Source organism: Podarcis vaucheri, assembly GCF_965113315.1.
Source record: "Podarcis vaucheri genome assembly, chromosome: 16".
In the NCBI taxonomy this organism is placed as follows: domain Eukaryota; kingdom Metazoa; phylum Chordata; class Lepidosauria; order Squamata; family Lacertidae; genus Podarcis; species Podarcis vaucheri.
In genome coordinates, this window is record NC_138754.1 from 18773461 (window position 1) to 18800310 (window position 26850).

Sequence of the window (26850 nt, forward strand, 5' to 3'; positions counted from 1 at the left end):
GGGGTGACTTGAAACCCAGATAAGGAGACAGACAGACAGACAGACAGACAGAGAGCAACGTTTGCTCTCTTATTTATTGAAAGTTGAATCCATCTTAGATGGAAACTGAATGAGAGCTGGCCAGAGCAAAAACCTGTTTTCCGTTAAGCACAGTGGAACAGTTTGTATTCCCGTGGCTTTGGCACATGACCTTTCTTTCTTTCTTTCTTTCTTTCTTTCTTTCTTTCTTTCTTTCTTTCTTTCTTTCTTTCTTTCCTTCTTTCCTTCTTTCCTTCTTTCCTTCTTTCCTTCTTTCCTTCCCTGTCTTGTTTCTTTTTTTTTTTTTACAAGCATGCATGTCCCATAGTCCATCTAATTCCTAATGACTTTGGTGTCCCATTTTACTGCAAACAGTGTGTGTGTATATATCTATGTGTGTATCCCTTCCAGCTGTGTTCCAAAGAACTGTTCTCTTCATCTGCCAAGGGCAGTTTGCAGAAATCCTCAACCCTCCAGCACGTTGTAAACATATGCATCCATCTCTCCATGTAAACATCATGCTCATTTTCAGCTGTATTTTTACAGTATGATCTACACATATATCAAAAGGGACTGGTAATATTTCTATAAAATCAGTCCATGGGGGCACCATCTTGTGGTCTTTGGCCGCTCGAGGCAGTCGCCTCACCTTGCCTCCTGAGAGAGCTGGCTCTGATACAGTGGTACCTCTGGTTACGAACTTAATTCATTCCGGAGGTCCGTTCTTAAGCTGAAATCGTTCTTATCCTGAGGCACGCTTTCGCTAATGGGGCCTCCCACTGCGCACACGCCTCCGGCACATGATTTCAGTTCACATCCTGGGGCAAAGTTCGCAACCAGGAGCAGCTACATCCAGGTTAGTGGAGCTTGTAACCTGAAGTGTTCGTAACCAGAGGTACCACTGTATTTATCCATATCTGGGCCGGTTGTAGTAGGCAGGCAGGCAAGTGGAGGCAGTTGAGAGCAGACAGGGTGATACTAGGACTGTGTCCCATTTGCCTTCATGGGCAGCCTCCACTGTCTGAACACCAGTGAACTCCAGCTCAGTGGCAGAGCATCTACTGTACTTTGCATGCAGCCAATCCCAGCTTCAGTTCCCCAAGGGCGCCTCCATCTAAACGGCTCAAGGTGATGGGAAAGAGACCTTTTCCTGGTCTGAGACTTTGGAGGGAAGCTGCCAAGTCAGAGAAGACAACACGTTAGGAAGAACTTTCTGACACAGTAAGAGCGGTTGAACAGTGGAACAGACTACTTCGGACTACTCTCCTTTCTTGGGGGATTTTAGGCAGAAGTTGGATGGCCATCTGTCAGAGATTCTTTACCTGTGATTCCTGCAATGCAGGAATTGGACTGGATGACCCTTGAGCTCTCTTCCAACTCTACAGTGCTATGATTCTAACATTGTTCTAGGTGGGCCAGCAGCCTTGTCTGGTGCAGGGCTACTTCCCCTGCTCTGAAATTCAGAAGCAGATCCTCCGGAGGCAAACTCCAAAGAGACTTCTTACTTTGACAAAGCTAAGCCCTGGTTTCTTTCAAGCCCTCTAATTTTCTTTTAATTGCTCCAGATCAGTTCCTGTCTGAATCTGCAGTTCCAGCTTGTTCCCCCCCCCCGCCCCCGGGAAGTCAAGGGCAAATGAGAGCACTCTGGCTGGGCTTTTCAATCCCAACTGCTTTGGTTCCACAGTCGCTGTCTGCAAAGATGCTCCATTGTTCCAGACTCAAGACAGAAGCTGTTGTCTGTGCAAACAGGAAGATCACAATTCCCTCTTGCCTGGAATGTTCTTTGATTTGGCCCGGAAAGCAAAATGGGCCTGATTCCAAGCGGTTTCCAATCCAGGTGAAAACCTGTTGATACCTGAATGGTGAAGTCGGGTGCTTCCTGAGCCAACTTTTCCATCCCATGTTAGGTATTCCACCTGGCAGGAGCTGGCAAGATCCACAACGCTGTTGCATAATCCATGTTTTCTGTGCTGTGGTTTGTGGGTGCTGGGACTTGAACAAGGGGAGAGCTGTGAGAATGGGTGCCATGTGGTGGTTGAAAGCATCAGCTGTGAGCCAGGAAGCTTCTGATTAGGAAGATAGAGTCAGACCATTGGTCCGTCTAGCTCAATATTGTTGACATAGGCCATCAGCAACTCTCCAGTGTTTCAGACAAGGGTCTCTCCTAGCCCTACCTGAAGATGGCTGTGGCTTGAACATGGTAGATGCTCTAGCATTGAGCTATGGTGTGCTCCCTAAACTTAAAGTAAGACTCTAGCCCTTATGTTTCCAAATGAAGGACCAAATTAAATAGGCAGCTGCCTTATGCAGAGGCAGGCTATTGACCTGCCTAGCTCAGTGTTGACACTGATTGGCAGCAGCTCTCCAGAGGGTTCCTTAAGCCAGTGTTTCCCAACCTTTTTTGGGCAAAGGCACACTTGTTTCATGAAAAAAATCTCGAGGCACACCACCATTACAGCCCCATGACGTCAGCGCGCAGCGTCACGCCGGGAGGGACATGAATTGCTAGCAAATTACATAATCGCCTCCTTGAGGGCTGGCTCATCTTCTCCGAAGGCAGAACCCCATTAATTAACAGCACAGACTCACACCATAGCCAAGACGAGGGGGGAAAACCTCAGTCATGCACAGTCATGCACATGTGGGGACTAAATGAGGACGAAGACCGGGCAGAGAGCAGGGTTCAAATCACCCCACCTGGCCAGGACAATCCCTGGGTGCTCCCTTGGGCCACTCGCCTGACCCACCTCGCAGGGCTGTTGTTGCGAGGATAACACGAGGAGGACAACGCGCGACCCCAGGAGCTCCTTGGAGGAGAAAGCGGGCGATGAATGCAATGCACGAAATATATGAGAGGCGACCAGGTTTTGCAGGTGAGGGGCCCCCGCCAGCCTCCGCTTCCAACACCCGGCGCAACGACGCTGAAGTTTCCCCCCGGGCTCGGCTCGGGGAGCAGCGCTGCTCCCCCCCTGGCTCCCCTTCGCCCTCCCGGCTCTCTCTGCCACCCACTGGGGACCCCCCTCACCTGCCAAGTCCGGAGCGCCGGTGGAAGTTGCATGCATGCATGGCGCCGCGTTGCCATTGCATTGCACTGCACTCCATGCAACGCCTGCACGCATGCATTGCCTTGCACGCCCGCCAAGGGGTCTCCCCGCGGTCCGATGCGTCCCCTCCGGCGCGGATGCAGCATTGCAAAAATAAAAAAACCCCGACGCAGCCCTACCTGGGGGGCAGCCTCCGCCTCCGCGGGGATCCCCGGGCTCCATCCTGCCGCCCGATCTCCGCGGGGGCGCAGGCAGGCTGCGCGGGGTCTGCGCGGAAGAGCCCCTGCCCGCCCAGCCGCCGCCGCGCTCATTCCATGGCCGGGAGAAGAGCGCTTCAAACAAAATGCCCAGCCCACCAGGCCACGCTGGGAAACGTAGTTTGCGCACCCCGCGCGGGCGCGGAGCCCAAGGGCGAGGGGACTACGGATCCCGGCAGCCCCCGCGCCGGGGACGGAGGGGGAGAGGCCGGGTGCAGGGATGGAGGGACGGGTGGGCGAGCGAGTGAGTGGCAGCCGCCAAGCCTTGGCCGAGAGCCAGGAAGGGCCTCCCCGGAGGAGGAGGAGGAGGGAGGCGCAGAGCGGGAGGGAGGGAGGGAACCCCAGGGATCATCTAGTGACGGCGCCCCAATTGAAAATTTGACTTTTTTTAAAAAAAAATCTTTCGAATTTTTTAATTTTTCCCGCGGCACACCAGGCAACATCTCGCGGCACACTAGTGTGCCGCGGAACAGTGGTTGGGAAACACTGCCTTAAGCTCTTCCTGGAGATGCCAGGGATTGAACCTAGGACCTTCTGCATGCAAAACATGGGCTCAACCATTCAGCCACAACTTGGCTGCAGATGCATATGCTGTGCATATATTAGTGAAAATATATACCTGTATTTTTCGCTCTAGAAGACACACCAGACCACAAGATGCACCTAGTTTTTGGAGGAGGAAAACAAGAAAAAAAATATTCTGAATCTCAGAAGCCAGAACAGCAAGAGGGATCTCTGCGCAGCGAAAGCAGCAATCCCTCTTGCTGTTCTGGCTTCTGGGATAGCTGCACAGCCTGCATTCGCTCCATAAGACGCACACACATTTCCCCTTACTTTTTAGGAGGGAAAAAGTGAGTCCTATAGAGCAAAAAATACAGTACTTACAGAAGTGTAATATAGTAGGGGAACGTGCATTCAGAAACACAGTGGAACCCCGGTTGTCGAACACTTCGGAAGTCAAACGTTTCGACTTTTGAACACAGACAACTTGGAAGTGAATGCTTCCGTTTTCAAACGCGCCTCAGAAGTTGAATGGCTTCCGAGGCTCGTTTCTCCATTTCTTCAATGGGTTTTGCCGACCGGCAATTGTGCCTCAGTTGTCGAACGTTTTGAAAGTTGAACGGTCTTCTGGAACAGATTACGTTCGACAACCGAGGTTCCACTGTATGTATAGCAGAATCAATTCGCACCCGAGTGCTGATGAATTTTTATGTTGACTTTAGATGGGGGTGGGGGAAGCATGTGGAAATATGGAGAACTTTTTTTAAGACTAGAAAAAGAAGAAACTGAGAGAAACTGAAATTGGCAGATTCACCCACCCTTCTAACCACGGGGATTCCAGTTATTCAGAACAAACCCCAGAATGCGCAAGACCTGGTGCCAGTCCACCTCTGCAATCCTCCACATTGACTCAACCTGGATGGGCACAGAGCTCTGCCCATGAGCTGTCCTTCCGCTTGTGGCAAGGCTCTGTGGCGATGTGGTTTCTTTCTTTCTTGGGGGGACGGGCATATTCGGGAAGGTTTCTGAAAGTTGCAGAGAGGATGCTGAAAGCGTGGAGTCCGAGACTGGTTATGTAGGGAGGAGGAAAACGTTTCTGCTCATTGACAACTGGTGACTCATTCCTGCCATGAGTGAGATATATTAGATTACTCGTTCATAAAAGGCTGTGCGTGTGTGTGTGTGTGTGCGTGCGCGCATGTTGCCATGGCACTGGAATGAGTCACTCCCGTGCTGCTGGGAAACCAGATGTGGGTTTCCCCTTTATTTTTAATTAAGGTTTGGAAGGGATGTTTGGTCTCCTTGTTAGCAGCCTGGTTGATAGGTCTGCTTTAGCAGCAGAAGGAGAGGATAGTGTGGGCTGTACCACTACAGGCTGCTGAGGGGGGGTGGATCATTTTTTTAATGCTCTCCCTTGGTTTGTTTTTTGTTTTTTTTTTACACAACACAGCAGCTACCATTTCCAGCAAGTAAAAAAATATTAACATACCAGGAAGTAAATGTTTTTAGGTTAAGCCAGGCTGCTCTGCTAGTTTTTTGTTTTTCTTGCAGGGTTTTTAAAATTTTTTATTCTGCACAGTGTGAATGAGTTAGAAAGAGAGAGAATGATCCCCTGCCACAGGCAGCCTGAAGTGGTACAGCCCTGCCACGCCATTGAATTCAGCTGCAATGTGTAGACTCAGCCACACCTTGGAACTGCTCAGGCTCAGTTTTATTTATTTTATTTTTATTTGATTCATGACATTTATACACCGCTCAATTGCTTAAAAAACAAACAAACCACTCAAGGTGGTCTATGAAAAAGAATAAAATTATCAGTGAAAACAGTTAAAACAATCGGTGGTAAGGTAAAAACGGATTAAAACACATGCAAGCATTCTACATATCTGAGTAGGCTTATCTGAACAAAAAAGGGTATTAGCAGGTGCCAAAAAGAGTACAGTGATGTAAGTAGGGAGGGAGTTCCAAAGTGTAGGTGCTGCCACTGTAAAAGATTGCTTTCACAGATAGAAATACAGTCATACATCGGGTTGAATATGCTTCATGTTGAACGTGTTCGAGTTGCACTCCACGGCAACCTGGAAGTAACGGAGTGTGTTACTTCTGGGTTTCGCCACATGCGCAGACTTTCAAAATGACGTCACGTGTATGCACAGAAGCGGCAAAAAGCGACCCGCGTATGCACAGACGTGCCATCACACGTTTGCTTCTGGATGCGAACAGGCTCCAGAATGGATCCTGTTCGCATCCCGAGGTACCACTGTAAGGATATGTTTACAACATCCCTCTTATTACAGTCATACCTCATGTTATGTCCGCTTTGTGTTACGTTCTTTCAGGTTACGTCCCATGGCGACCTGGAAGTACCGGAAAGGGTTACTTCTGGGTTTCGTCGCGCGCACAGACACACAAAATGGCATCATGCGCATCTGCAGAAGCAGTGAATCGCAACCCGTGCATGCGCAGACACACCGCTGTGGGTTGCGTTCTTTTCATGTTGCAAACGGGCCTCTGGAACGGATCCCGTTCGCAATCAGAGGCACCACTGTATATAAAGAAAGACTGTTTGACCACACACACAGGGGCACCAACCCCAGGGAGCCCTGTGGGCCCAGGCAACCACAAAACATTTTCTATGGGTGCCCGGCCTCACCCTGCCACCGTGCACCTGCCACTGGTTATTCTCACAGTGGCCAGCCAGATGCCTGTGGGAAGCCTGCAAGCAGGATCCGAGCACAAGAGCCCTCTCCTCTCCTGTGGCTTCTAGCAACTGGTATTCAGAAGCATTGCTACCTCTGACCACAGAGGCAGAGCATAGCCATTGGGGTTGGTAGCCATTAATAGTCTTATCCTCCATGAATTTCCTGTGTCTTCTTTTAAAGCCATCCATGTTGGTGGCCATCCCTGACTCCTGTGGGAACAAGCGCCATAGCTTAGTTATGTGCTGTGCCAGGAAGTCCTTTCTTTTATCTGCCCTGAATCCTCCTATAATTCAGCTTCACTGGATGGTCACTAAGAATAAGAACAAGAGTAAGAAGAATAGTCTTATGAGAGAGGGAGAAAAACCTTTCTCCATCCACTTTCCCCATACCATGCAGAATTGTATCAGATTCTGTCATTGTCACCTCTTATTTGCCTTTTTCTCTAAACGAAAATGTCCAAAATTGCCGAGTATACAGTGGTACCTTGGGTTACATACGCTTCAGGTTACAGACTCCGCTAACCCAGAAATAGTGCTTCAGGTTAAGAACTTTGCTTCAGAATGAGAACAGAAATCGTGCTCCAGCAGCGTGGCGGCAACGGGAGGACCTATTAGCTAAAGTGGTGCTTCAGGTTAAGAACAGTTTCAGGTTAAGAACGGACCTCCAGAACAAATTAAGTACTTAACCCGAGGTACCACTGTATAGCCCTTGCAAAGTAACTAAAAAGAAAGAACGAAAGCAAAGAGTTGGTGAAACCAGCACATTTTCAGAAAGGCAATTACTGACATGTTAGCTTACACCAGTGGTAGCCAATATGGTGCCCTCCAGATGTCACTGGAATGCAGCCTCCACCAGCGCGAGGCAACCCTCCGGGGGAGTCTCGAACAACACGGGTCGAAATAGGGGTCACGAAGGCTCCGTGAACCCCGAAACCACAGGAGGATTATCCTGGGGGACAATGCACCCAGCGACGCTGCTTGTGCTCGCCCTGTTGCCGGCGTTTAACAGGGCTGGAGCCGCAGCGTGAGGGAAGCACCAGACCCCATGTTGTGAAGCCTCAAGCTCCGAGGGAAAGCGGCGGATCTCCAACAGCAGCTGAAAAGTTGGGAAATAGGCTAAAAATCCTGCAGACGATGCAGAGGTGATAAAAGAAAATATAGAAGAAGAATTTAACTAAAATAAAAGGAACTTTGCTGTAAGAACCCAGCGGAGACGAAACTATGGCGAAAGGAGGAGGACTCCACCACTGGCGGTAAGATAGAAAATGGAGTACAGCGAAAGGCTGGGAGAGAGGAAGTAAGAGTTAAAAACTAGCTGCTAAGTGAGGAGAAAAGAACAACCCCGGTTACAAAGTAACAAACAGGAGTGTAAAGTATAAAGAGCTGAAGGTGAGACAATAATGAAAACCTTTGACAACAGGACTCTTTAAGAAATTAGAGGGGAAGAAAAGGAAGAGTTTCTGGTTCATTTTGCAGACGCTATAATTGACGGGTTTCCTGATACTCAACACCTGACTTTATCTCGCCTGCATATCGTTCTTCCTTATCTCTGTGGAACCTTTTACAGAGGGACTTTGAAGGAGCTAGAGAGGCTGGAAAGGAAGAATCTCTGGCACATCTGGAAGTTGTTATAATTGACGGATCTTGTGCAAAAAGGTTTTCCACCCCCAGACCCCTTGGGTGTGGTGCCTGAAGAGGGGAAGGAGGGAAGTGGAGGACAGAGCTGTGTACCCCTTTGGTTCGCAGTGCGGGCTAGGTGGTTGGGACAAAGTGTGGGCAACTCTACGTTGTGGTGGAGGAGACTCGGGCTTGGTTCCTGATATTCAACACCTGACTCTATCTTGCCTGTATACTTATTTGGATTTAAAGGGACATACGATAAAGTGGGAATAAGAGACGTCAGTAATCAGTTTTGAACATAAAGAAAATTTTGCGGTAGCTCTTCTACTCCTTTGTTTAGAAGAAGCTTTGTGGTTCACAACATATCCATCTTCAGGAATATAAGAACTTAAAAGTGAACAAAAACTTAGGTACCTGGAGACTGCCCGATCATTCGACACTTTACCCCTGCGACATCCCCGGTGACTTATCAATTTACAGAGGTAAGCTGTGAACTGTGCTATACTATGTGAAACACGCTAGAGCTGCTACTCTCATATCCAATCTCTTTTTCGGAGACCAAAGGAGGAAATAACATTAAGTTTTTAAAAGTCTTCAAAATGACAAATGGCTCAAAGAAGGGGGTGGCAACACCAGCGGAAAGGAGACCATCAAGACAAGAAGAAGGCAAGGAGGCGAAAGAGATTAAAGACTATAGCAGTTTGATGGCTGAAATAAGAAAAGAATTTAAAAATAATGAACATTACATGGAAAGGAAATTTCTTGAAATGCAAAATACTCTGGATAAGAAACTGGAGGGAGTGGTGGGGGAACTGACAGGGAAGGTTAAAGACCTATCGGTGAGAGCTAAGGTCCTTGAGGATTCAGTGAAAAGGGTGCAAAAAGATACGAAAGACAGTAAGAAGGAGATGGACAGGATTAGAGTGGAAGTTAAAGAGATAGAAAAGGTGCAGGAAGATTTGCTGGATAATATGGCTATGATGCAGATGAGGCAAAACCAATCCAATTTGAAACTTAGAGGCATACCTGAGAATTTAAATGAGAATATCAGAACCAAAGTGATAAAAGAGCTGGCAACTTGGTTAGATAAGAAAGAGGACGAGATAGATTATCATTTAGTAAATATTTTTAGAATTAGGTCAAAATCGATTAAAGTTAAAAAGAAAAAATTGCCAGGAGACGTAATTGTGATGTTCAACTCGTTAGAGATAAGAAATGAAATATTGAGGCAGAACCATACCAAAAGGCTATTTATTGAAGGAAACCCAATTATTTTTTTTAAAGAAATCCCTTCAAGATTTCTTCGAAGGAGAGACCCATATAAAAAATTAACAAGTCAATTGAAGAAAAATGGGATCTTGTACAGATGGGAGTTCCCGGAAGGCATTTCGTTTTACTTTAAGGAAAAAAGGTTTAAACTATCTTCCACTACAGAAATTCAGAAATTTGTAAGGAGATACGAGAAGGAGTTGGGAAAGTTGGAGGGAGAAGAGGAAAGGGGGGAACAGTTGAGGGTTGAAGAGGAAGAAGGGTGCGAGGAAGAGGAAAGAGAGGAGAACTCAGTAGAAGAAAGGGAAGAAGAAGAAAGGGAAGACAAGGAACAGTAGGTTCTATCTAGGCTAGAGAAATTGGTTATTATAATATAGCAGATGGTTTTAAAAGCTTTAAGTTGGAATGTGAATGGGCTGAACAATAAAAATAAAAGGAATCAGGTTACACATGTACTTTCAAAAAAGAATTGGGATTTAATTTGTTTACAAGAGACGCACGTAATAAACAAACATAAAAGGGTATTAAGTAATAAGAGACTAGGATTGGATTTTGTGACCTCAGATAAGGTTAAGAAAAGAGGGGTAGTATTATATATTAAGGAAAAGTACAACCCACAATTATTGTATAAAGATGAGCAAGGGAGAGTAGTTGTAGTCCAGATGGTGTTCCATGGAGAAAAAATAATTGTGGTTGGAATATATGCTCCAAATGATAAAAAATCAGCTTTCTTTCTTGAACTAGGTAATATATTGATGGATTGGATGGATCATAAATTGATATTGATGGGAGATTTCAATGGGGTGGTGTCTCCAAATATAGACAAATTAACAAAAAGACAAGAGATGAAAGATGGTAAATTGCCGCGATCCTTTTTCGACATGGTAAACAATTTGGGATTAATTGATGCATGGAGATTTAAGAACCCCACTACGAAACAATTCACTTTTTTCTCAAACCCAAATCAAAGTTGGGGGAGAATAGATAGTATTTGGATTTCGAAGGAACTGATACGGAACTTAACTAAATCTGAAATTCAAACACGAATAATATCCGATCACAACGCGGTCACGATTGAATTAAAAGGCAAAGATGTTAAAATAGGTAGATGGAGAATGAATGAATTTCTATTTAATGATCAGAAAATTGTAAATAAGGCCATAGAAACAATTGAAGAATATTTTAAGTGGAATTTAAATGGAGAAACCCCCATAGAAACTGTGTGGGATGCAGGAAAGGCAGTTATGAGGGGATTCTTGATACAGAAAAACAGCCAATCAAGAAAAGAAAAAGAGACAAAGAAAGAAGAGACTCTATTGCAGATTATGGAAAACGAAAGAAAATTAACTATTAACCCTAGCGATGAGACTATAAAACAGAATTTAAAAATATTACAAGCCAAATTCTCTACAATAATAAATCAAGAGATAGAGTGGAAAATTAAATTACTGAACCAAAAGAATTTTGAATCCGCAAATAAGATAGGGAAGTATCTAGCATGGCAAATAAGAGAAAGGAAGAAACAAAATACGATTAGTAAAATAAGAGAAGGAGAAAGAATTGTGGAAGATCCCAAAGAAATAAAAAGGATATTTCAGAAATTCTATAAGGATCTGTATAAAAGAGGAAATGAAACAGAACAAGAAATAGACCAATATTTACAAAAATACCATTTGAAACAAATCTCAAAAGAGGAAAAAGAGCTATTAGATCAGAAAATTAGTCAAGAAGAGATAAAGAAGGCAATAAAAAAGATGAAAGAGGGGAAAGCCCCGGGGCCAGATGGCCTCTCGGCCAAATATTATAAAATGCTAAGTAATCAAATATCCCCAGTGTTAGGCGAGGTGATGAATAATGTATTGAGGGAAGGAAAGATTCCAAACACCTGGAAGGAAGCATATATCACATTGATCCCCAAAAAAGACGTAGATAATATGGAAGTGAAGAATTACAGGCCAATCTCATTATTAAATAATGATTATAAACTATTCGCAGATATAATGGCGGAAAGATTAAAAAAGGTCTTGATTAATAAAATACATAAAGATCAAACAGGCTTCCTTCCAGGGAGACAACTACGGGACAATGTAAGAAATCTGATAGATATTATCGAATACTTGGATATGAAAATAGATAGACAGGCCGCTCTGGTCTTTATAGATGCTGAAAAAGCATTTGACAATATTTCGTGGGACTTCCTAAGGAAAAGCTTAGAAATGATGGGAATAGGAGGAAAATTTAGAAAAGGGATAGAAGCAATATATAAGGAGCAGAAAGCAAAATTGGTAATAGATAACACCACAACGGAATATTTCAATATCTATAAAGGAACTAGACAAGGTTGCCCCCTATCCCCTTTATTATTTATAACAGTATTGGAAATACTCAATGAGAGATTGAGGAAGGCAACAGAAGTGAAAGGAATTAAGGTGGGAAAAAGGGAATATAAAATCAAAGCATTTGCGGACGACATTGTATTGACCCTAGAAGATCCAAAGGAGAGTGTCAAAGAAGCCTTACAAATAATAGAGGAATTTGGGGGTGTGGCAGGTTTTAAGGTTAATAGGAATAAAACTAAAATGTTGGTTAAAAACTTAAATAAGGAAGAGATGATGGAAGTAGAACGAAAGGCGGAAATAATGGCAGTTAAAAAAGTGAAATATCTTGGAGTGTGGATTACGGCCAAAAACCTAAATTTATATAAGGATAACTATGAGGTCACCTGGAGGAATATAAAGAAAGACATGGAAATTTGGGGGAGGATGAAACTTTCCTTTTTGGGGAGGATAGCAGTGGTTAAAATGAATATTTTGCCCAGAATGCTGTTCTTATTCCAAACTATTCCAGTAATTAAAGGTTTAAAACAATGTAAAGAGTGGCAGAAAGCCCTGGCGAGATACATCTGGCAGGGGAAAAGACCACGGATAAAAATGAAAATATTGATTGATAAAAAGGAAAGAGGGGGCTTTGCACTACCAGACCTGGGCATTTACTATGAAGCAGCATGCCTACTCTGGCTAAAGGATTGGATAAAGTTAGAGAACAGAGATTTGTTGGACCTGGAGGGTTTCAACAACTGGTATGGGTGGCATGCATACCTCTGGTATGAGAAGGTGAAGGTCCATAGGGGCTTCCTGAACCATATCTTCAGGGGACCAATATATCAGGTTTGGGAGAGAAATAAAAATCTCCTTGAAAGAAAGACCCCCTGGTGGATCTCACCAATAGAGGTTTTATCAATTAAGAAAACTAACATGGAGGGGGGAAATGCTACCTATGAAGATCTGGTAAGAAAAACGGAACAAGGACCCAAACTTAAACCTTATGAAGAGATAAAACATTTATTCATTGGTTGGTTACAATACCATCAGGTGAACGACCTACTAAAAGAGGATAAGAGGAAAATAGGCTTCGAAGATAAAAAATCAAGATTTAACATAGAGATAGTAGAAGGAAAGAACAAAATATTATCTAAAATATATGATTTGCTATTAGAATGGTACACAAAAGATGAGGAGGTGAAAGAAGTAATGATTAAGTGGGCAATTGACTTTGGGTATAATATCGATTTTGAAAGGTGGTTGGAACTGTGGAACAGTAATATTAAGTTTACGGCCTGTATGGCATTAAGAGAGAACATCTGGAAGATGATGTACAGATGGTATCTTACGCCGGCGAAATTGGCCAAAATGTACAGATTAAAGAACAGGACATGTTGGAAATGTGGTGAAGTAGAGGGAGATCTTTACCATATGTGGTGGTTATGCAGTAAGGTGAAGGTCTTTTGGGAACTAATTTACAATGAACTTAAAAAAATATTGAAATACACTTTTCCCAAGAGACCAGAGTCATTTCTGTTGGGAATAATGGATAAAGAAATAAAAAGTGAGGATAAAATAATATTCCTCTACGCCACCACAGCTGCAAGAATCCTGCTGGCACAAAATTGGAAATCGGAAACTGTACCTAGTATAAATGAATGGCAGGTTAAAATGGTAAATTACGCCGAGCTGGACAGATTAACAGGCAGATTAAGAGATCAAGATGAACAGAAATTCAAAAAAAATTGGAGTAAATTCTGGAATTATATTGGAACAGACTTATAAGATGATCTGGCAGGGAAAGGAAAACTCTTTCAGTGACAATTCTAAGATTAAAAATAAATACGTAATTATAGAATTTATTAGAAACTTACCAAAAGGGTGGAGGGAAGTCTATTTTTATGATTTTATGATTTTGTGTGTTTAATTTCTGTTTGTGTGGAAGGGGAAATGGGAATGACAATTTATGTTGACTTGTCTGTGTATACATTTGTTTGTTTTTTTTGTTGAATATGAATAAAAATTGAATAAAAAAAAAAAAAAAGGAAAGGAGGCAGGAGCAGAACCATGAACAACAACAAAAAAAAAAAAAAAAAAAAAAAAAAAGGAATGCAGCCTCCACCATCTCTGACCTTTGACCATGCTTGCTGGGGCTGATGGGAGTTGGGAGTCCAACACCATCTGGAGCAAACTATGTGGGTTACACACATTCCTGTTTTTTCAGTCATGGATATTTGTTGCCAGGGCCGGCTCACCCATGAGGCAAGGTTGAGACAGCTGCCTAAGGCGGCAGGCTCTACAGGGACAGCAGATACGGATGTAGATATTTTTTCCTCCACACTTCCTAATGTGGGTCTTCACTAACCGCTTCTTCCCTGGTGAAGAGTGGGGTGCCATTTTGTGGTTCACCTCAGGTGCCACAATGCTTTGGGCCGGCCCTGTTTTTGTTGTTATTCCATACACACCAGTGAGTAGAGTTTGATAGAATATAGGTGGGTTTCTGCTCCCTTCTTTCACTCCCTTCCCTCAGTCACTCCTTCCCCCTCCCCTCTGCTGTTTTTCCCCCATTCTGGGCAGGTAGGATGTACACAGGTAGTTTTGTACCTGCATGTGGTGCTTTTTGGGAGTGGGGGTGTTAAAAAATGATGTGCCAATTCTCATATGCTGGGGAGGGGAGTTGTCATGGGTGCCAGCACACAAAAAGAAAGAGAAGTGATGGTATTCTGTACCATCTTTGAGTGCTGCCACAAAAAAGCACTGACTGAATGTGCATACCTTAAAAAATAATGAAAACCCAAATAAAAAAATTCCTTCCAGTAGCACCTTAAAGACCAACTAAGTTAGTTCTTGGTATGAGCTTTCGTGTGCATGCACACTTCTTCAGATACACAGAAAACCCAAGTTTGCAAGAGGAAACTTTACCATTCCTTATTGTGTTTCACAATAGGCAAAATGGGGGCTTGTGTCTCTGGAAAATCCAATTCTGTTTGGGGGGGGTTCATTTTCATTTTTAAACTGAAGTCTTGCACAAAAGCTGTATATCTAGCTTTATATATATATATATATATAGCTATAATGACCTGCTGTTTGATTTGGTGGGGTCATGGCTGGGTGCCAACATCCAGGAACATCCAGAACCATAGGTCCCTGTAATCATTAACAGCGCAACCACACACACACAACCCTCACCCAAAAATAATATTAAAATCACTGTTGAAATAAGGACAAAGAGGTCTTGTCCACGACCATCTTATTAAATAAAATTTCTAAAGGGTGTATTGTGATTACAGTAGTTGAGATAGTTCCTCCCTGCCCCGGACAATTATTCTGTGGAGATCTTGACAGAACAACTCTTCCGAACTGGGTTAGCTGCAATGTGGGTGAGTTTTCAGCATGCAGCAGTTGGCATAAATTGCTCTCTTTTGTTTGTTCATTTGATATTGAGGGCTCTTGGATACAAAACGGCTAGGTTGTGCTGAGGCAAGGAGCAAATTGAAGTCGGGGTGCGGCCAGTGCTTTTTTCCCCCCTTAAAAAATGTTTAGGGGTTGTTAAATGTTCGGAAAAGTCAGAAGCCCAAGGCAGTATAAGTTCCTCAACTACGTTTATTCAACATTGACAGTAACAATGGCTCATGGGGGGGGCGAACTCACAGGTCTTCACAGTAAAAAGCCCCAACAAGAACTGACCGTTGACAGTTAGAACGCGCCTTGTAACATAAAAAGTGTTAAACCCAATACATAAACATTCCTCCCCCCAACTTCCTAACAAAAGGAACAAACATAGTCATCAAGGTGTGCCGGCCTTTTCCGCTTCTGCTAGGACCGTTGCGGTTCCTGTGCCAGAGTGGGTGACCCAGGAGGGTTCCTCCGGTGCCCGCAGTCTGAGTGGGGCAGTCAGTGAGACCTCCTCTGAAGGGGTCACTGCCGATGGAGCCACTGAGGCTTCCGGCCTGAAGTCGCCCTGCTGGGGTAACTCAGTCACCAGCAACCCGTCTGGTTCTCACCCTGGCCTGGGCACAGAATCTCCCAAAGTACCCATTTCTCTGTCCTCTGGTTCTGCGTGAAGTTCCGTGTTCAGAGGTGCCCTGGCTCTGAACTGGTCAAGGTGTCTCTTCCAAACAATTCCCCCCTCCAAAACTACCTCGTAGGAAACCAGACCTGTACAGCGGGCAATAATACTGGGACCCAACCCTGTCCGGGCCCATAGTTTCGGATGTACACAGTGTCCCCCGGGGAGAACCCTCTTGGACCCCCCCCAGATCACTGCGGCCATTCTGCAGGATGGCTCATATCGAAGTCCAGTGGCGGCTGACTATGACTGATGGCCATCCTCAGACCTGGAGCAGTCACTTGTGCGATTGTGGGTGGTTGCGAAGACGTGGCAGGCGTGGTCTCATTTCCGGGACTATTTGCTGAGTCCAGTATGGCGGTAAGGTAGCGCTTACTGTGAGGCGGCAGGCAGCAGTGCTGCTGTGCGGTCTTAGGCCTCTGGTAGCTAGCGGGAGCTCATGTATCCCATCCTCGTTGCCAATGTTAAATGTTCAGCAAAGTCAGAAGCCCAAGGAAGCAGTATAAGTTCCTCAACTACGTTGTCAGTAACAATGGCTCACTCATAGGAAAACAAAACCCGAACTCACAGGACTACACAATAAAAAAGCCCCAACGAGAACTGACCGTTGTTGACAGTTGGCAGTTGAAAGTGCATGTGCTTTAGAACATTCGTCTAACAACGCTTATACGATGGGTTAGAACGCGCCTTGTAACATAAAAAGTGTTAAACCCAATACATAACAGGGGTACTCTCATTTTCCTACTCATATTGAAATACAGTGGTACCTCAGGTTACATACGCTTCAGGTTAAATACGCTTCAGGTTACAGACTCCGCTAACCCAGAAATAGTGCTTCAGGTTAAGAACTTTGCTTCAGGATGAGAACAGAAATCATGGTCTGGTGGCACGTCAGCAGCAGGAGACCCCATTAGCTAAAGTGGTGCTTCAGGTTAAGAACAGTTTCAGGTTAAGTACGGACCTTCGGAACGAATTAAGTATTTAAACCTGAGGTACCAGTGTACTGCTCCTCAATGAGGCCAAAGTTAGAGTCACAAAATGTTTAGGGGTATGTGTACCACTGAGTACCCCCAGAAAAAAAGCCCTGGGTGCGGCAACAAATACTGACCTTTGAAATGCCGCCACACTCTTGACAAACCAAGTCGTTTGCCAAGTGTCTTTATGAAATATGGTTTATTTACAACCTGAAGCCTTCAATGGAGGGAGTACAGAACATTACACCTGAAAAGTGTCTCTTTTTACATCTTCCATTGCTCCAGCTGGCTTGGGTCCAGAGCAGAGGTCAGCCATGTTCCCCGGTCTCTGGTTGCAGCCTCTCCCAGCCAACCTGCATGGAGTGCTGCCTTCTCCTCCTCCTCCTCCTCGGAAGCCTTTTCAGAAAACAACTCTTCCCCTTCTGCTTTCAGCACACCCACCCCAGTAAACCTTCATTTCAAAAGCCTCCTGCAAAAGGCACTTTTTCCTGTGGTGACATCATGCCCACTGTAACCCTGTATCTATCCACTAAGTATTATTTGCATTGTCAAATTGCCCTTAACTGCTCAATGCTCTGCTCTCCCTGTCTCTTAAGGGGCTCCTCTATCATCTGATCTCCTGAACAGGAAAAAACAGCAAAGCCTTTATTTTTATGCTGTTACTGGCATCTTCCCTTAATAGAGTGGAACCTTAGTTCTTGAATAGCTTATTGACGAACAAATTGGCTCCCCAAACGCCAAAAACCCGGAAGTAGGTGTTCCTGTTTTCAAACGTTTTTTGGAAGCAGAGCGTCCAATGCGGCTGTCAGCTATTGTTTCCGGGGTGCCTGCGACAATCGGAAGCCGCTCCCTGGTTTCCAAATGTTTCATGAGTCGAACGGACTTCTGAAACGAATTAAGTTCAAGAACCAGGGTTCCACTGTACTCAAAACATTAGCTAAATTATAACCTTTTGCTAATTTTAGATTTTAGGAGGATCTGCCGCCACCCCACCCCCCAGCTCATAACATCACCCTCCTCTTAGAAAACGTGCATCTGACCACATACAATCCATAAGAATATCTGTTATGTACTGAGCTGAATCCTAGAACAATAGGATCCAGAATGCAGCAGTCTGATTGGTCCGTAGGAGCCACCCAATCCAGCTCCAGGTGGAAGTGAATCAGCAACCTGATTGGCCTGCAGGAGCAGCCCAGAATTAGGCAATCATGGAGGGCCCATTGTATAAATAACGTATATATAGCTAGACGCTTTGGGGAAAGTTTCATTCATTGCTACTACGAGCTGAACTCAACTCCGAGTATATTTCAATATCCTATAGGGAAAAAACAGAAAAAGTTAATGGGAGCACATTTCTCGTAACTCAGCACAGTGCTGATTGCTTCCAACCATCTCTAGTTCTCCAGGAATCCTCCAGGCCTCCTCCTTCCTTCTTGGGTGCATAACTAGTCAAATCTGCATTTCAAAGACATTTTTCACACACAATGATTATCTGAGCAATTCTAACAACAACAAATCATTCACCAGATCCCAACACCAGAAACATGTAAAAAGCACAAATTAACAGCATTTATCTTGCAAGAAATATCCCTGCAGGAAAAATAAGCAATATCTGAAAATAGACCTAAATTTCTCCCACTCTGGGCCCGGCCAGCCAGCTGCCTGCATGGTTGTTTGCCTTGGGGTTTCACAGAGTTATTCTTTGTGAATCACACAGTTACACGGGGTTGTTTGTGGCATTTTCACAAAGTTCAAGCAAGTTTAGCAGTTATTCTGGGGCTCAAAATCACAAGTTCAGTCTGTCCAGGATCCGTCTATTACTTTTTGGCCTTTCCAAGAGTTGTGGGTCGGAACCTCCAACCCCCACCCCACCCCAGTCCTCAAACAGCCTTTGCAGCCACTTCAAGACATAATTTCAGGATCACATCTGTTTCTTCTCTGGTACGTTGGAGATCCCTTCCATTTCTCTGCCCTTTGTCCCAGTCCACTTCATCTCCTGCCCCCAAACTCCAAATCAGAATCTTGCCACCAGGCTTTATCTGGTGGTATCCCAATTCAGAATTCACTGGCCTGCCCCACCCAAATTGGGGGCCAGAAATCCCCCCTTTGCTAACTCCCAGCATCTCTGGAATGCTTTATGGAGCTAAACAAGGGGACATAACCCAGTAATTCTTGCTCCCTAATCCCACAAGACTTTGGGTGACCCTGGCTGTTGCCCCAGCATTGGAACTGCTTTCCCATCCCACCAGGCCATATTGGGGCACCCAAGGGGCAAAATCACTGGTGACCTTCATCTCACCCAACCCAACAGGAGTCTTCTGCACTTCTGATGCACATAGACACACCTCTTCTTGGAGCTTTCCTTGCATGTTCTCCCCACTGCAGGAAACACTGCCAGACTGCTTTCTTCCTCCATCACAAATCCAGCAGGAGCCTGTGCCCCCCCCCTTTTCTCCTTAGGTGAACAAGAAACCACTGTTTCTTTCATGGGTACACAGTGTTGTAAACAAAAAATGCCCTTTTCCCTTATGGGGTATCCAAGAGCCCATATAGAGTCCTTACATAGGTTTCCTATTGGTAGGAGAACATAACAGAGGCCAACCAGAGAATATTGAGAAGCAAAGCAGCTAGTAAGCTTGATCTTTATTGATCTGTTGCAACAGGGTGCTCCCCTCACACACAGGAAAGGAGGAGGACCCAGAAAAATGGGTGTGCAGGGCCTTATAAAGACTTTTGAAATTGCCACCCTGCAGATGAAGACCACCCCAGAAACATCATACATACATCATAGAAGGGGTGTAACCTAAGACCACCCCTCAGATACATCACACCTACATCACAGAAAAGGTGGTCTAAAACAGAAATTTGAATATTGTTTTTCTCCTGTTGTTGTTTATCTCCTGTCTGGCAGGTTACTTGATTGGATTGCCTGGGGAGCCCGCCATTCTTTTGTAGTGATAAATACTTAGTTCTTGGGCCAGGTCACAGGCTCTCACCCTATTCATATCTTAAATGTGTCCTTAAGACAGGATTTGTGAGGAAAGAGACAATGGGGAGGTTTCCCACTTTGACCTTGCAGAGAAAACATTTGGTCAGTTTAGGAATCAAAATGGTTCCAGGTTGGCCTTCCTGTGCTGATCTATGTATGTGCTTGGTTGGTACACTTATGAACATTACCATATATCTAAGACCATAAAATTCCTATCACAATAGGAAACTGCTGCCTTCCTTGCAGGTGCTGGCTTAACTCCCTCCACCTCTCAGGAACAACTTCCAATCCTGCAGGAGCTGATTATTCCAGCCCATTCATCCTGCTGCAAGGCTCCCTTGCCTCCAGCTACTGACTTGCAATCCGTGCCCCCCCCCCCAGCTACACCCCTGAGTCATTTCCAGCCCCTTGCAGCATCTCACCAGGCATTCCTCCCGCCGCACAGGGGGTCACACTTTTCTCCCCAAGGAGACTTTCCATTTACTCTGCTTGCAACCTCTTCACCCGCTGCTCAAACAGCTGGAGTTGCTGCTGGATCATGGTGTCAAACAGCTGGCTCCACTCTCTCAAGTTGTTTCCTCCGCTGCCCCCTCAACAGCTTTAGCTGTTCAAGGAGTGTTGCTGTTCCTCCCTCCATTTTGTCTCCAGACACTCTTTGCTTGCCTGAAAACACAGATCCCACATCTGACACCAGTGTTGCTGGCCACCCCAACCTCTGCTGAGCGGTGCACGGAATTCCAGGGCTCTTGGTACTTAACCAGGGTTTGTTATCCCTTTGGAAAATTAAGGCACAACAGAGGCTATAGTGTCTTTATGAGATATGGTACTTTGCTCCATATTGGCCTACTCTATTTGTCTCAATGACACCTCTGTCATCCAATCTCCCTGAGCAGTAAAACCGGCATAGGCATCTTCCCTTAATACTCCAAATATTAGTTAAATTTACAACATTTACTAATTTAAGGGGATCTGCTTCCTGCCCCCAAACTCATAACATCACCATCCATGCACTTTTTTTTAGTGAACATTCCCTAGTAGAAGCTGACAGAGATTTATATGGTGCTTTTGCCCATCAATTGTTCAGCTTACCCTTTTCAATCTTCGTAACGCAATTTAGTTCCCACCAGCTGTTTAGATTTTGTTGGGGGCAAACTTGATTCTCAGCAAGGGTTTTGGATAAGAGGGAAATTAATCCAAGCTTGTTTTCTGCAGCTCCAGAGGAGAGGACCTGAACCAATAGACTCAAATTACAAGAAGGGAGATTCTGAGTAAACGTTAGGATAGGGCTGCCATATGTCCAGATTTTCCTGGACACCACTGTGATTTCAAAGGTGGAATTGATGTTTTTGCTTTTTGAAATATGGCAACCCTACATTAGGTGGTGGACTCTTTAGCTGTGATTCCTGCATTGCAGGGGGTTGAGCTAGATGACCCTTGAGGTCCCTTCCAGCTCTACAGTTCTATGATTTTATGATTCTAACTCTCCAAAGCACCTTATTCCCAGAACTGTAACTCAGAGGAAAGATCTAGCTGGCTGGCTTGGAAACCTATCAGTACGATTTCCAAATGTCTCTGTTTACTAGCGAAATAAGAATAAAAATGGAGTCCCTTCAAGGGGTTCAGCTTCTTAAGGAAAACTGGATCTTTGGAGAGAGCATACCTTTTAAGGCTCAAATTGGTTGGGAAATGAACAGAGACCAGACCAGGATATACAAAAGCAAAGTGGCTATAAGCCTGGTCTTTATTAAAGCTGTTGCAACAGAGTGCTCCCCGCCACACACAGGAGGGGGGGGAGGGACCCAGGACAAAGGTGTGCAAGCCCTTTTATCAGGGGCAGCAAACTTTTTCTGTAGGGGCCGGTCCACTGTCCCTCAGACCTTGTGGGAGGCCGGACTATATTTTTTTGGAGGGGAAATAAAGAACAAATTCCTATGCCCCACAAATTACCCAGAGATGCATTTTAAATAAAAGGACACATTCTATTCATGTAAAAACATGCTGATTCCTGGACCATCCGCGGGCCAGATTGAGAAGGCGATTGGGCCGGATCTGGCCCCCGGGCCTTAGTTTGCCTACCCGTGCCTTATATAGACATTTTAAATGGCCCGTCCTGGAGCCCAAGACCACCACCCAGATACATCATACCTACATCACAGAAGAGGCGGTCTACAGCAGAAAACCTGTCTTCCAGGTTACCTGAGAATGATAACTGATTACATTATTTAGGATCGCCCTATTCATATCTTAAATGTGCCCTTAAGACAGGATTTGTGAAAGAGACAATGAGGAGATTTCCCATTTCCTTCGACCTTGCAGAGAAATATTTGAGGTCATTTTGGGAGAGAGAAAATGGTTTCAGGAGTTTTCTGTGGGTTTCAGACATGTGGTTTACATATTTTGATGGGTTTGCTTGGTACATTTATGAACATCTAATATATATATAACCTTAAAATTCTTATAACACTAGGGACAACCTGGTAAATCATCTTGTTTCTTTTCCTTTTGGGGAAGGCTGTATGAACATTTTGCCAGACTTCCTCACCATTCTTCATATTTTCATTTCTCTTTTCCTCAGATCTCAAATTAAATATGTGAGGTGTGTGTGTGTGTGTGTGTGTGTATATATATATATATGTAGGTTTTGGTGTCTTCGGGTGTCTTCCCGTGTAAGAGTCGGGGTGTCTGGGCGACGTTTCGACGAGGTCTCACTCGTCATCTTCAGGCACAAAATTACAGCTCGCCCCTATACACGAAGCCAAGCCAGAGCACAACTAAATGCAGCACAGCCATCTTCTCAGAAAAACTCTTCACAAGCTCAAGAGGTCAAGACACGAAAGCTTTAGCAACTAATCTACACTTAATGACCCACCCAGTGGTATTCAGAATATCACTCATGAAATCACTCAAGATATCCCTCAAGTAATTAAGGAACAAAAGAAGAAAAGGCACACTAATCTAGGAACTTCCTCTCTGCCCAGAACGTTGGAGGCTATACACCACACCCCTCAACAGTATTTATAGGAACTCAAACACCAGATTCTGCTCTGTTCCAGTAACAAGAAGCCGAAAGCACCAGCCTGAAGATGACGAGTGAGACCTCGTCGAAACGTCGCCCAGACACCCCGACTCTTACACGGGAAGACACCCGAAGACACCAAAACCTACATTCCTGTACCCGTGAAAATCTACGAAAGCATATATATATATATATATATATATATATATATATATATATATATGCTTGAGCAGTGATTTTGGATCCCTGCACCCAAAGCTGTGGATATGCTTGGAATCTGACTCCTTGTCGCAGCTTTATGTGGATGTAAGCTCCATTGAACCTAGTGAAACTGAATAGGCTCCATCTTCTGCCCTATACATTTAAAGCACTGTGGTACCACTTTAAGCAGTCATGTCTTCCCCCAAAGAATCCTGGGAAATGTAGTTTCTTAAGGGTGCTGAGAGTTGCTAGGAGGTCCCTATTCCCTCCACAAAGCTATAATTTTCTGAGTGGTTTAATAACCAATCACTCTTCCCAGGAAATTCTGGGAATTGTAGCTCAGTGAAGAGACCATTTCTCCCAAGCGAAGGCATATTTGCATACCAAAATTATACTAGATGAATTATAACGACTTACCATCCCTACCCCACCCCACCATGGAATTGTGGGAATTATAGTTTAGTGAGTGTGCAGGCCTTTTCTATTACTGATTTGGTCCCCTTCAGAAAACTACAACTCCCAGGGGGTTCCTGAAGAGAGGGAAATGACTCTTAGACAAATTAAACCAGCCCCATCTTTTGGGGACTGAGGACAAAGCAGTTTTAAAGCTTCACTTGCCCCCCCCCCCGCCAGCGCCCTGCTCCAGTGCCAAAAAGCGCACTATAGCATCTGAAGATGGCAGCCTCTCAAGGCTACCTACAAGCCAAGCGAGAAAAGGCAGAAACCTTTCGCAGGGTTGACCCAGCGTGGACTGTCATTGGCTGCAGAATGGAGGCTGCAATGAGAGTCCTGATAATTTGGAGCAAATTGTTCCAGCTGTGGGGGTTCCAACTACAGTTAAAGCACATCTCTCACACGCTAAACAGTCTCTGCACTGCCAGCCTCTAAATCCTGGAGCAGTAGTGAAGGCTGCTGGGAACTGTATCCCTGTGACAGGTAAACTACAATTTTCAGGACTCTTGGGAGTGTTTTAAATGCATGGTGTGCGGCTGTAGCGTGGAGTCGACTTCTCTTTCAGTTCTTGCTACTGGTCAGGGGTGGAGAATGGGTTCTGGCCCTTTTAATGTGGAGAGTTGAGAAAGGAAAGCTTCTTAGCTCCTTTACGAGAGGGGTAAGTACATCGGTCCGCTCTCCCGGGGGTTTCCAGAGATGCATCTATTTTGGCAATGTGGACCTGCTTTTGGGGCTGCAGTATAAGGTATTTTTCTTTGTTTTTATTTTGGAGTGGGGAGATCCAGAGTAGCACTCCCTGCCAACCGTGCTGTCCTCTAGATATTTTGCGCTTCGACTGGTTCGCCACCCCCTTTCAGTGCAGGACCTGCACCGTTTGCGTTCCTGCTTCCCATACCTGCACAGAAACAACTGGCCCTTATTTGTTGCATTCACCATACCGCACCTTTTTATTCTCCAAGGAGCTCGAGGGGGCGCACATGGTTCTCCCCCTCCTACCTCCTCACCTAATCCCCAACAACCCTGCGAGGTAGGCTAGGCTGAGAGCCGGCGACTGGGAGCTTCCCTATGAATGGGGATTCGAACCCTGGCCTGGATAGCTCAGAGCGTGATGCTGCAGTTAACGCCAAGGTTGCAGGTTCGATCCCCGTCTGGGGCAGCTGCATGCATCTTCCTGCATTGCAGGGGGTTGGACTAGATGGTCTCAAGCTCCCTTCCAACGAACCCAACCTTTCTCAACCTTGGGTCCTCATACGCTGTTGGACTACAGCTCCCAACGTCCCTGATCACCTTCTCTGCTAGCTTGGGATGGTGGGCGCTGCATTCCAACGCCGTCTGAGAAAAGGCTGCTCTAACCAGTAGGCGCACAGGCTCCTTGCTCTCTGGGTCGTCGAAACTCCCTGAGCGGAGGGGAAGGCCAAGCAGATCGGGAGGAGGGAGGCGGACGAAGAAGGGAAGCATTAGAGAATGTGATAAAAACTCAGTCCTGGGCAGTTTTCCTTTAACTATGCAAATAAGGGGCTGGTTCTATTTGCCTAGCCCCTCCCCTCCTCTTCCCCAGCCTCCCCCGCCTTTTCCCAAAGCTATATGAGCTGCCCTCCAAGCCCGTGACTCAGACCGCCTGTCACTTGGAGAGCCGAGGTGCGTTGGAATTCTGCTGCTTCCTCCAGTGCCTCCGCCGCCGCCGCTTCCCTCGTCCTCCGCGTTCGCCAGGGCCCGAACCCCCGCCTGCGCCATGGAGACCCCCGGCCAGAAGAGGAGCACCCGGAGCGGGGGCACCTCGACCCCGCTCTCGCCGGCCCGCATCACCCGCCTGCAGGAGAAGGAGGATTTGCAGGAGCTGAACGACCGCCTGGCCATCTACATCGACAAGGTGCGCTCCCTCGAGTCCGAGAACGCCGGGCTCCGGCTGCGCATCACCGAGTCCGAGGAGGAGGTGAGCCGCGAGGTCACGGGCATCAAGTCGGCCTACGAGGCGGAGCTGGCCGACGCCCGCAAGACGCTCGACTCGGTGGCCAAGGAGCGGGCGCGCCTCCAGCTGGAGCTGAGCAAAGTCCGCGAGGAGTTCAAGGAGCTCAAGGCCAGGTAGGAAGCCCGGGAAGGGGCTGGCTAGGGGCGCTCGCCCAGGGACCCGGGGTGGGGGTGGAGGGAACCCTCCTTGGTCCAAACACCGTTTTCCTCAGCCCTCCCCCCTCAAAAAAGAAAAGAGAAAATCCCACAAACACCTCTGCACGATTTGGAGTACGTAGTCAGGATTGCGTCAAAAGCGTAAGCCCAGTGGATGGTGGCCCACAAGGATTTTGGGCAGGGACCAAAGCGGGCATGGAAGCTGGCAGCCATCATATGAGCTGGGAGGGCAAAGAATGTCATTCTCCAGCTGGGAAGACTGCGACTCTGTTGTGGGCACAGGAGGAGGCGGCATATTCTTCCCCAAGCCCACGTTCAGGCTTGACAATGAACACTTTCTTTTCCTCTTTTGTGGGCAATTGGTTGTGCGGTTGGCATTGTGGTATCTGTCGCGGCTGCCTGGAATTTCCAGTTTGGCAGTGGAAAGTTTACCTCTGTGGTATGTGGCCAGCATATCTTAAACAATAGTTGGATGGATCCCCCAAACTTAGAAAGGGAGTTAATTCTCCTTGGCACTGTAGCTGTGTTTTGTTCAGAATATCTTGGAGTAATCAGAATTTTTTTTTAAAACTGTCTTAAATTTCTACCAATGGCCATCAAATTAATATTTTGTATCCATGTCCTGGTTTTGGGTGCATTGGGGAGCAAGCACAGGGGATGGCTTTGGTGCCGGCAATGAGGCCATGCACAATAGTCTCCATTAAGATTGCATAAATTGCCCCCTCGTGTTGACCAGATTAAGGGGTCCTCAGTGTGGTGCTCTCCAGATGTTTGACTCCAGCTCCCCTCAGCCTTAGTCAGCATGGCCAGGGGAGAGGAACAATGGGTGTTCTAGTCCAAGAACATCTGGAGGGCACCGCGTTGCCTACCCCATTGAAATGAATGGGCATGGCTAAGGTGCCTCCATTCATTTCCATGGATTCACTCTGAGTAAGGCTTGGTTGAAAACAATTCAAGCTGGCTTAAAACGCAGCTGGGTCATTTGTTTTCTCAATTTGGAGCCAAGCTGGTTTGGGGGAAAGTGCATTAAAATGCAATATTTCACAAGAAACGTCAGGATAGATATGGATTGTGGCTCGTGTTGTGCGCACACTGCTTCCTTTACTAGCAGCTAGGAGTGCATTGAGTGCAGACTTGAGTGAGAGTGTGTATACTGTACACAGCTTAGTCTCCACTCCAAATTGGGCAAGGACTGTTTGTGTATGTGGTTGTCTCATGAATTGTCTGAGTGGTTTGCCAAAAGGCTCTGTGTGGCAGATCACAGTTCGGTTTGGGGGCCGCAGGAAATGTCAG

General features: G+C 45.8%; 1 protein-coding gene and 1 long non-coding RNA gene across 3 annotated transcripts in view; one reads left to right on the plus strand and one right to left on the minus strand.

Annotated features, from left to right (window-relative positions):
- Positions 1-1713: 1713 nt before the first annotated feature.
- On the minus strand, positions 1714-4321 carry LOC309521338. Its single transcript, XR_014214627.1, has 3 exons — positions 4201-4321; positions 3810-3938; positions 1714-2393 (listed from the first exon to the last, which is right to left on the minus strand). It is a non-coding gene; the product is annotated as an uncharacterized lncRNA (long non-coding RNA).
- Positions 4322-25036: 20715 nt separating this feature from the next.
- LMNA (lamin A/C) overlaps positions 25037-26850 on the plus strand; it is a 48006-nt gene continuing 46192 nt past the window's right edge. For both annotated transcript variants that reach the window (XM_082203702.1, XM_082203703.1), the window contains exon 1: positions 25037-25515. In XM_082203702.1, coding sequence (XP_082059828.1) covers positions 25166-25515 — 350 coding nt within the window. In that variant the 5' untranslated portion in view covers positions 25037-25165. The remainder of the gene's footprint in view (positions 25516-26850) is intronic.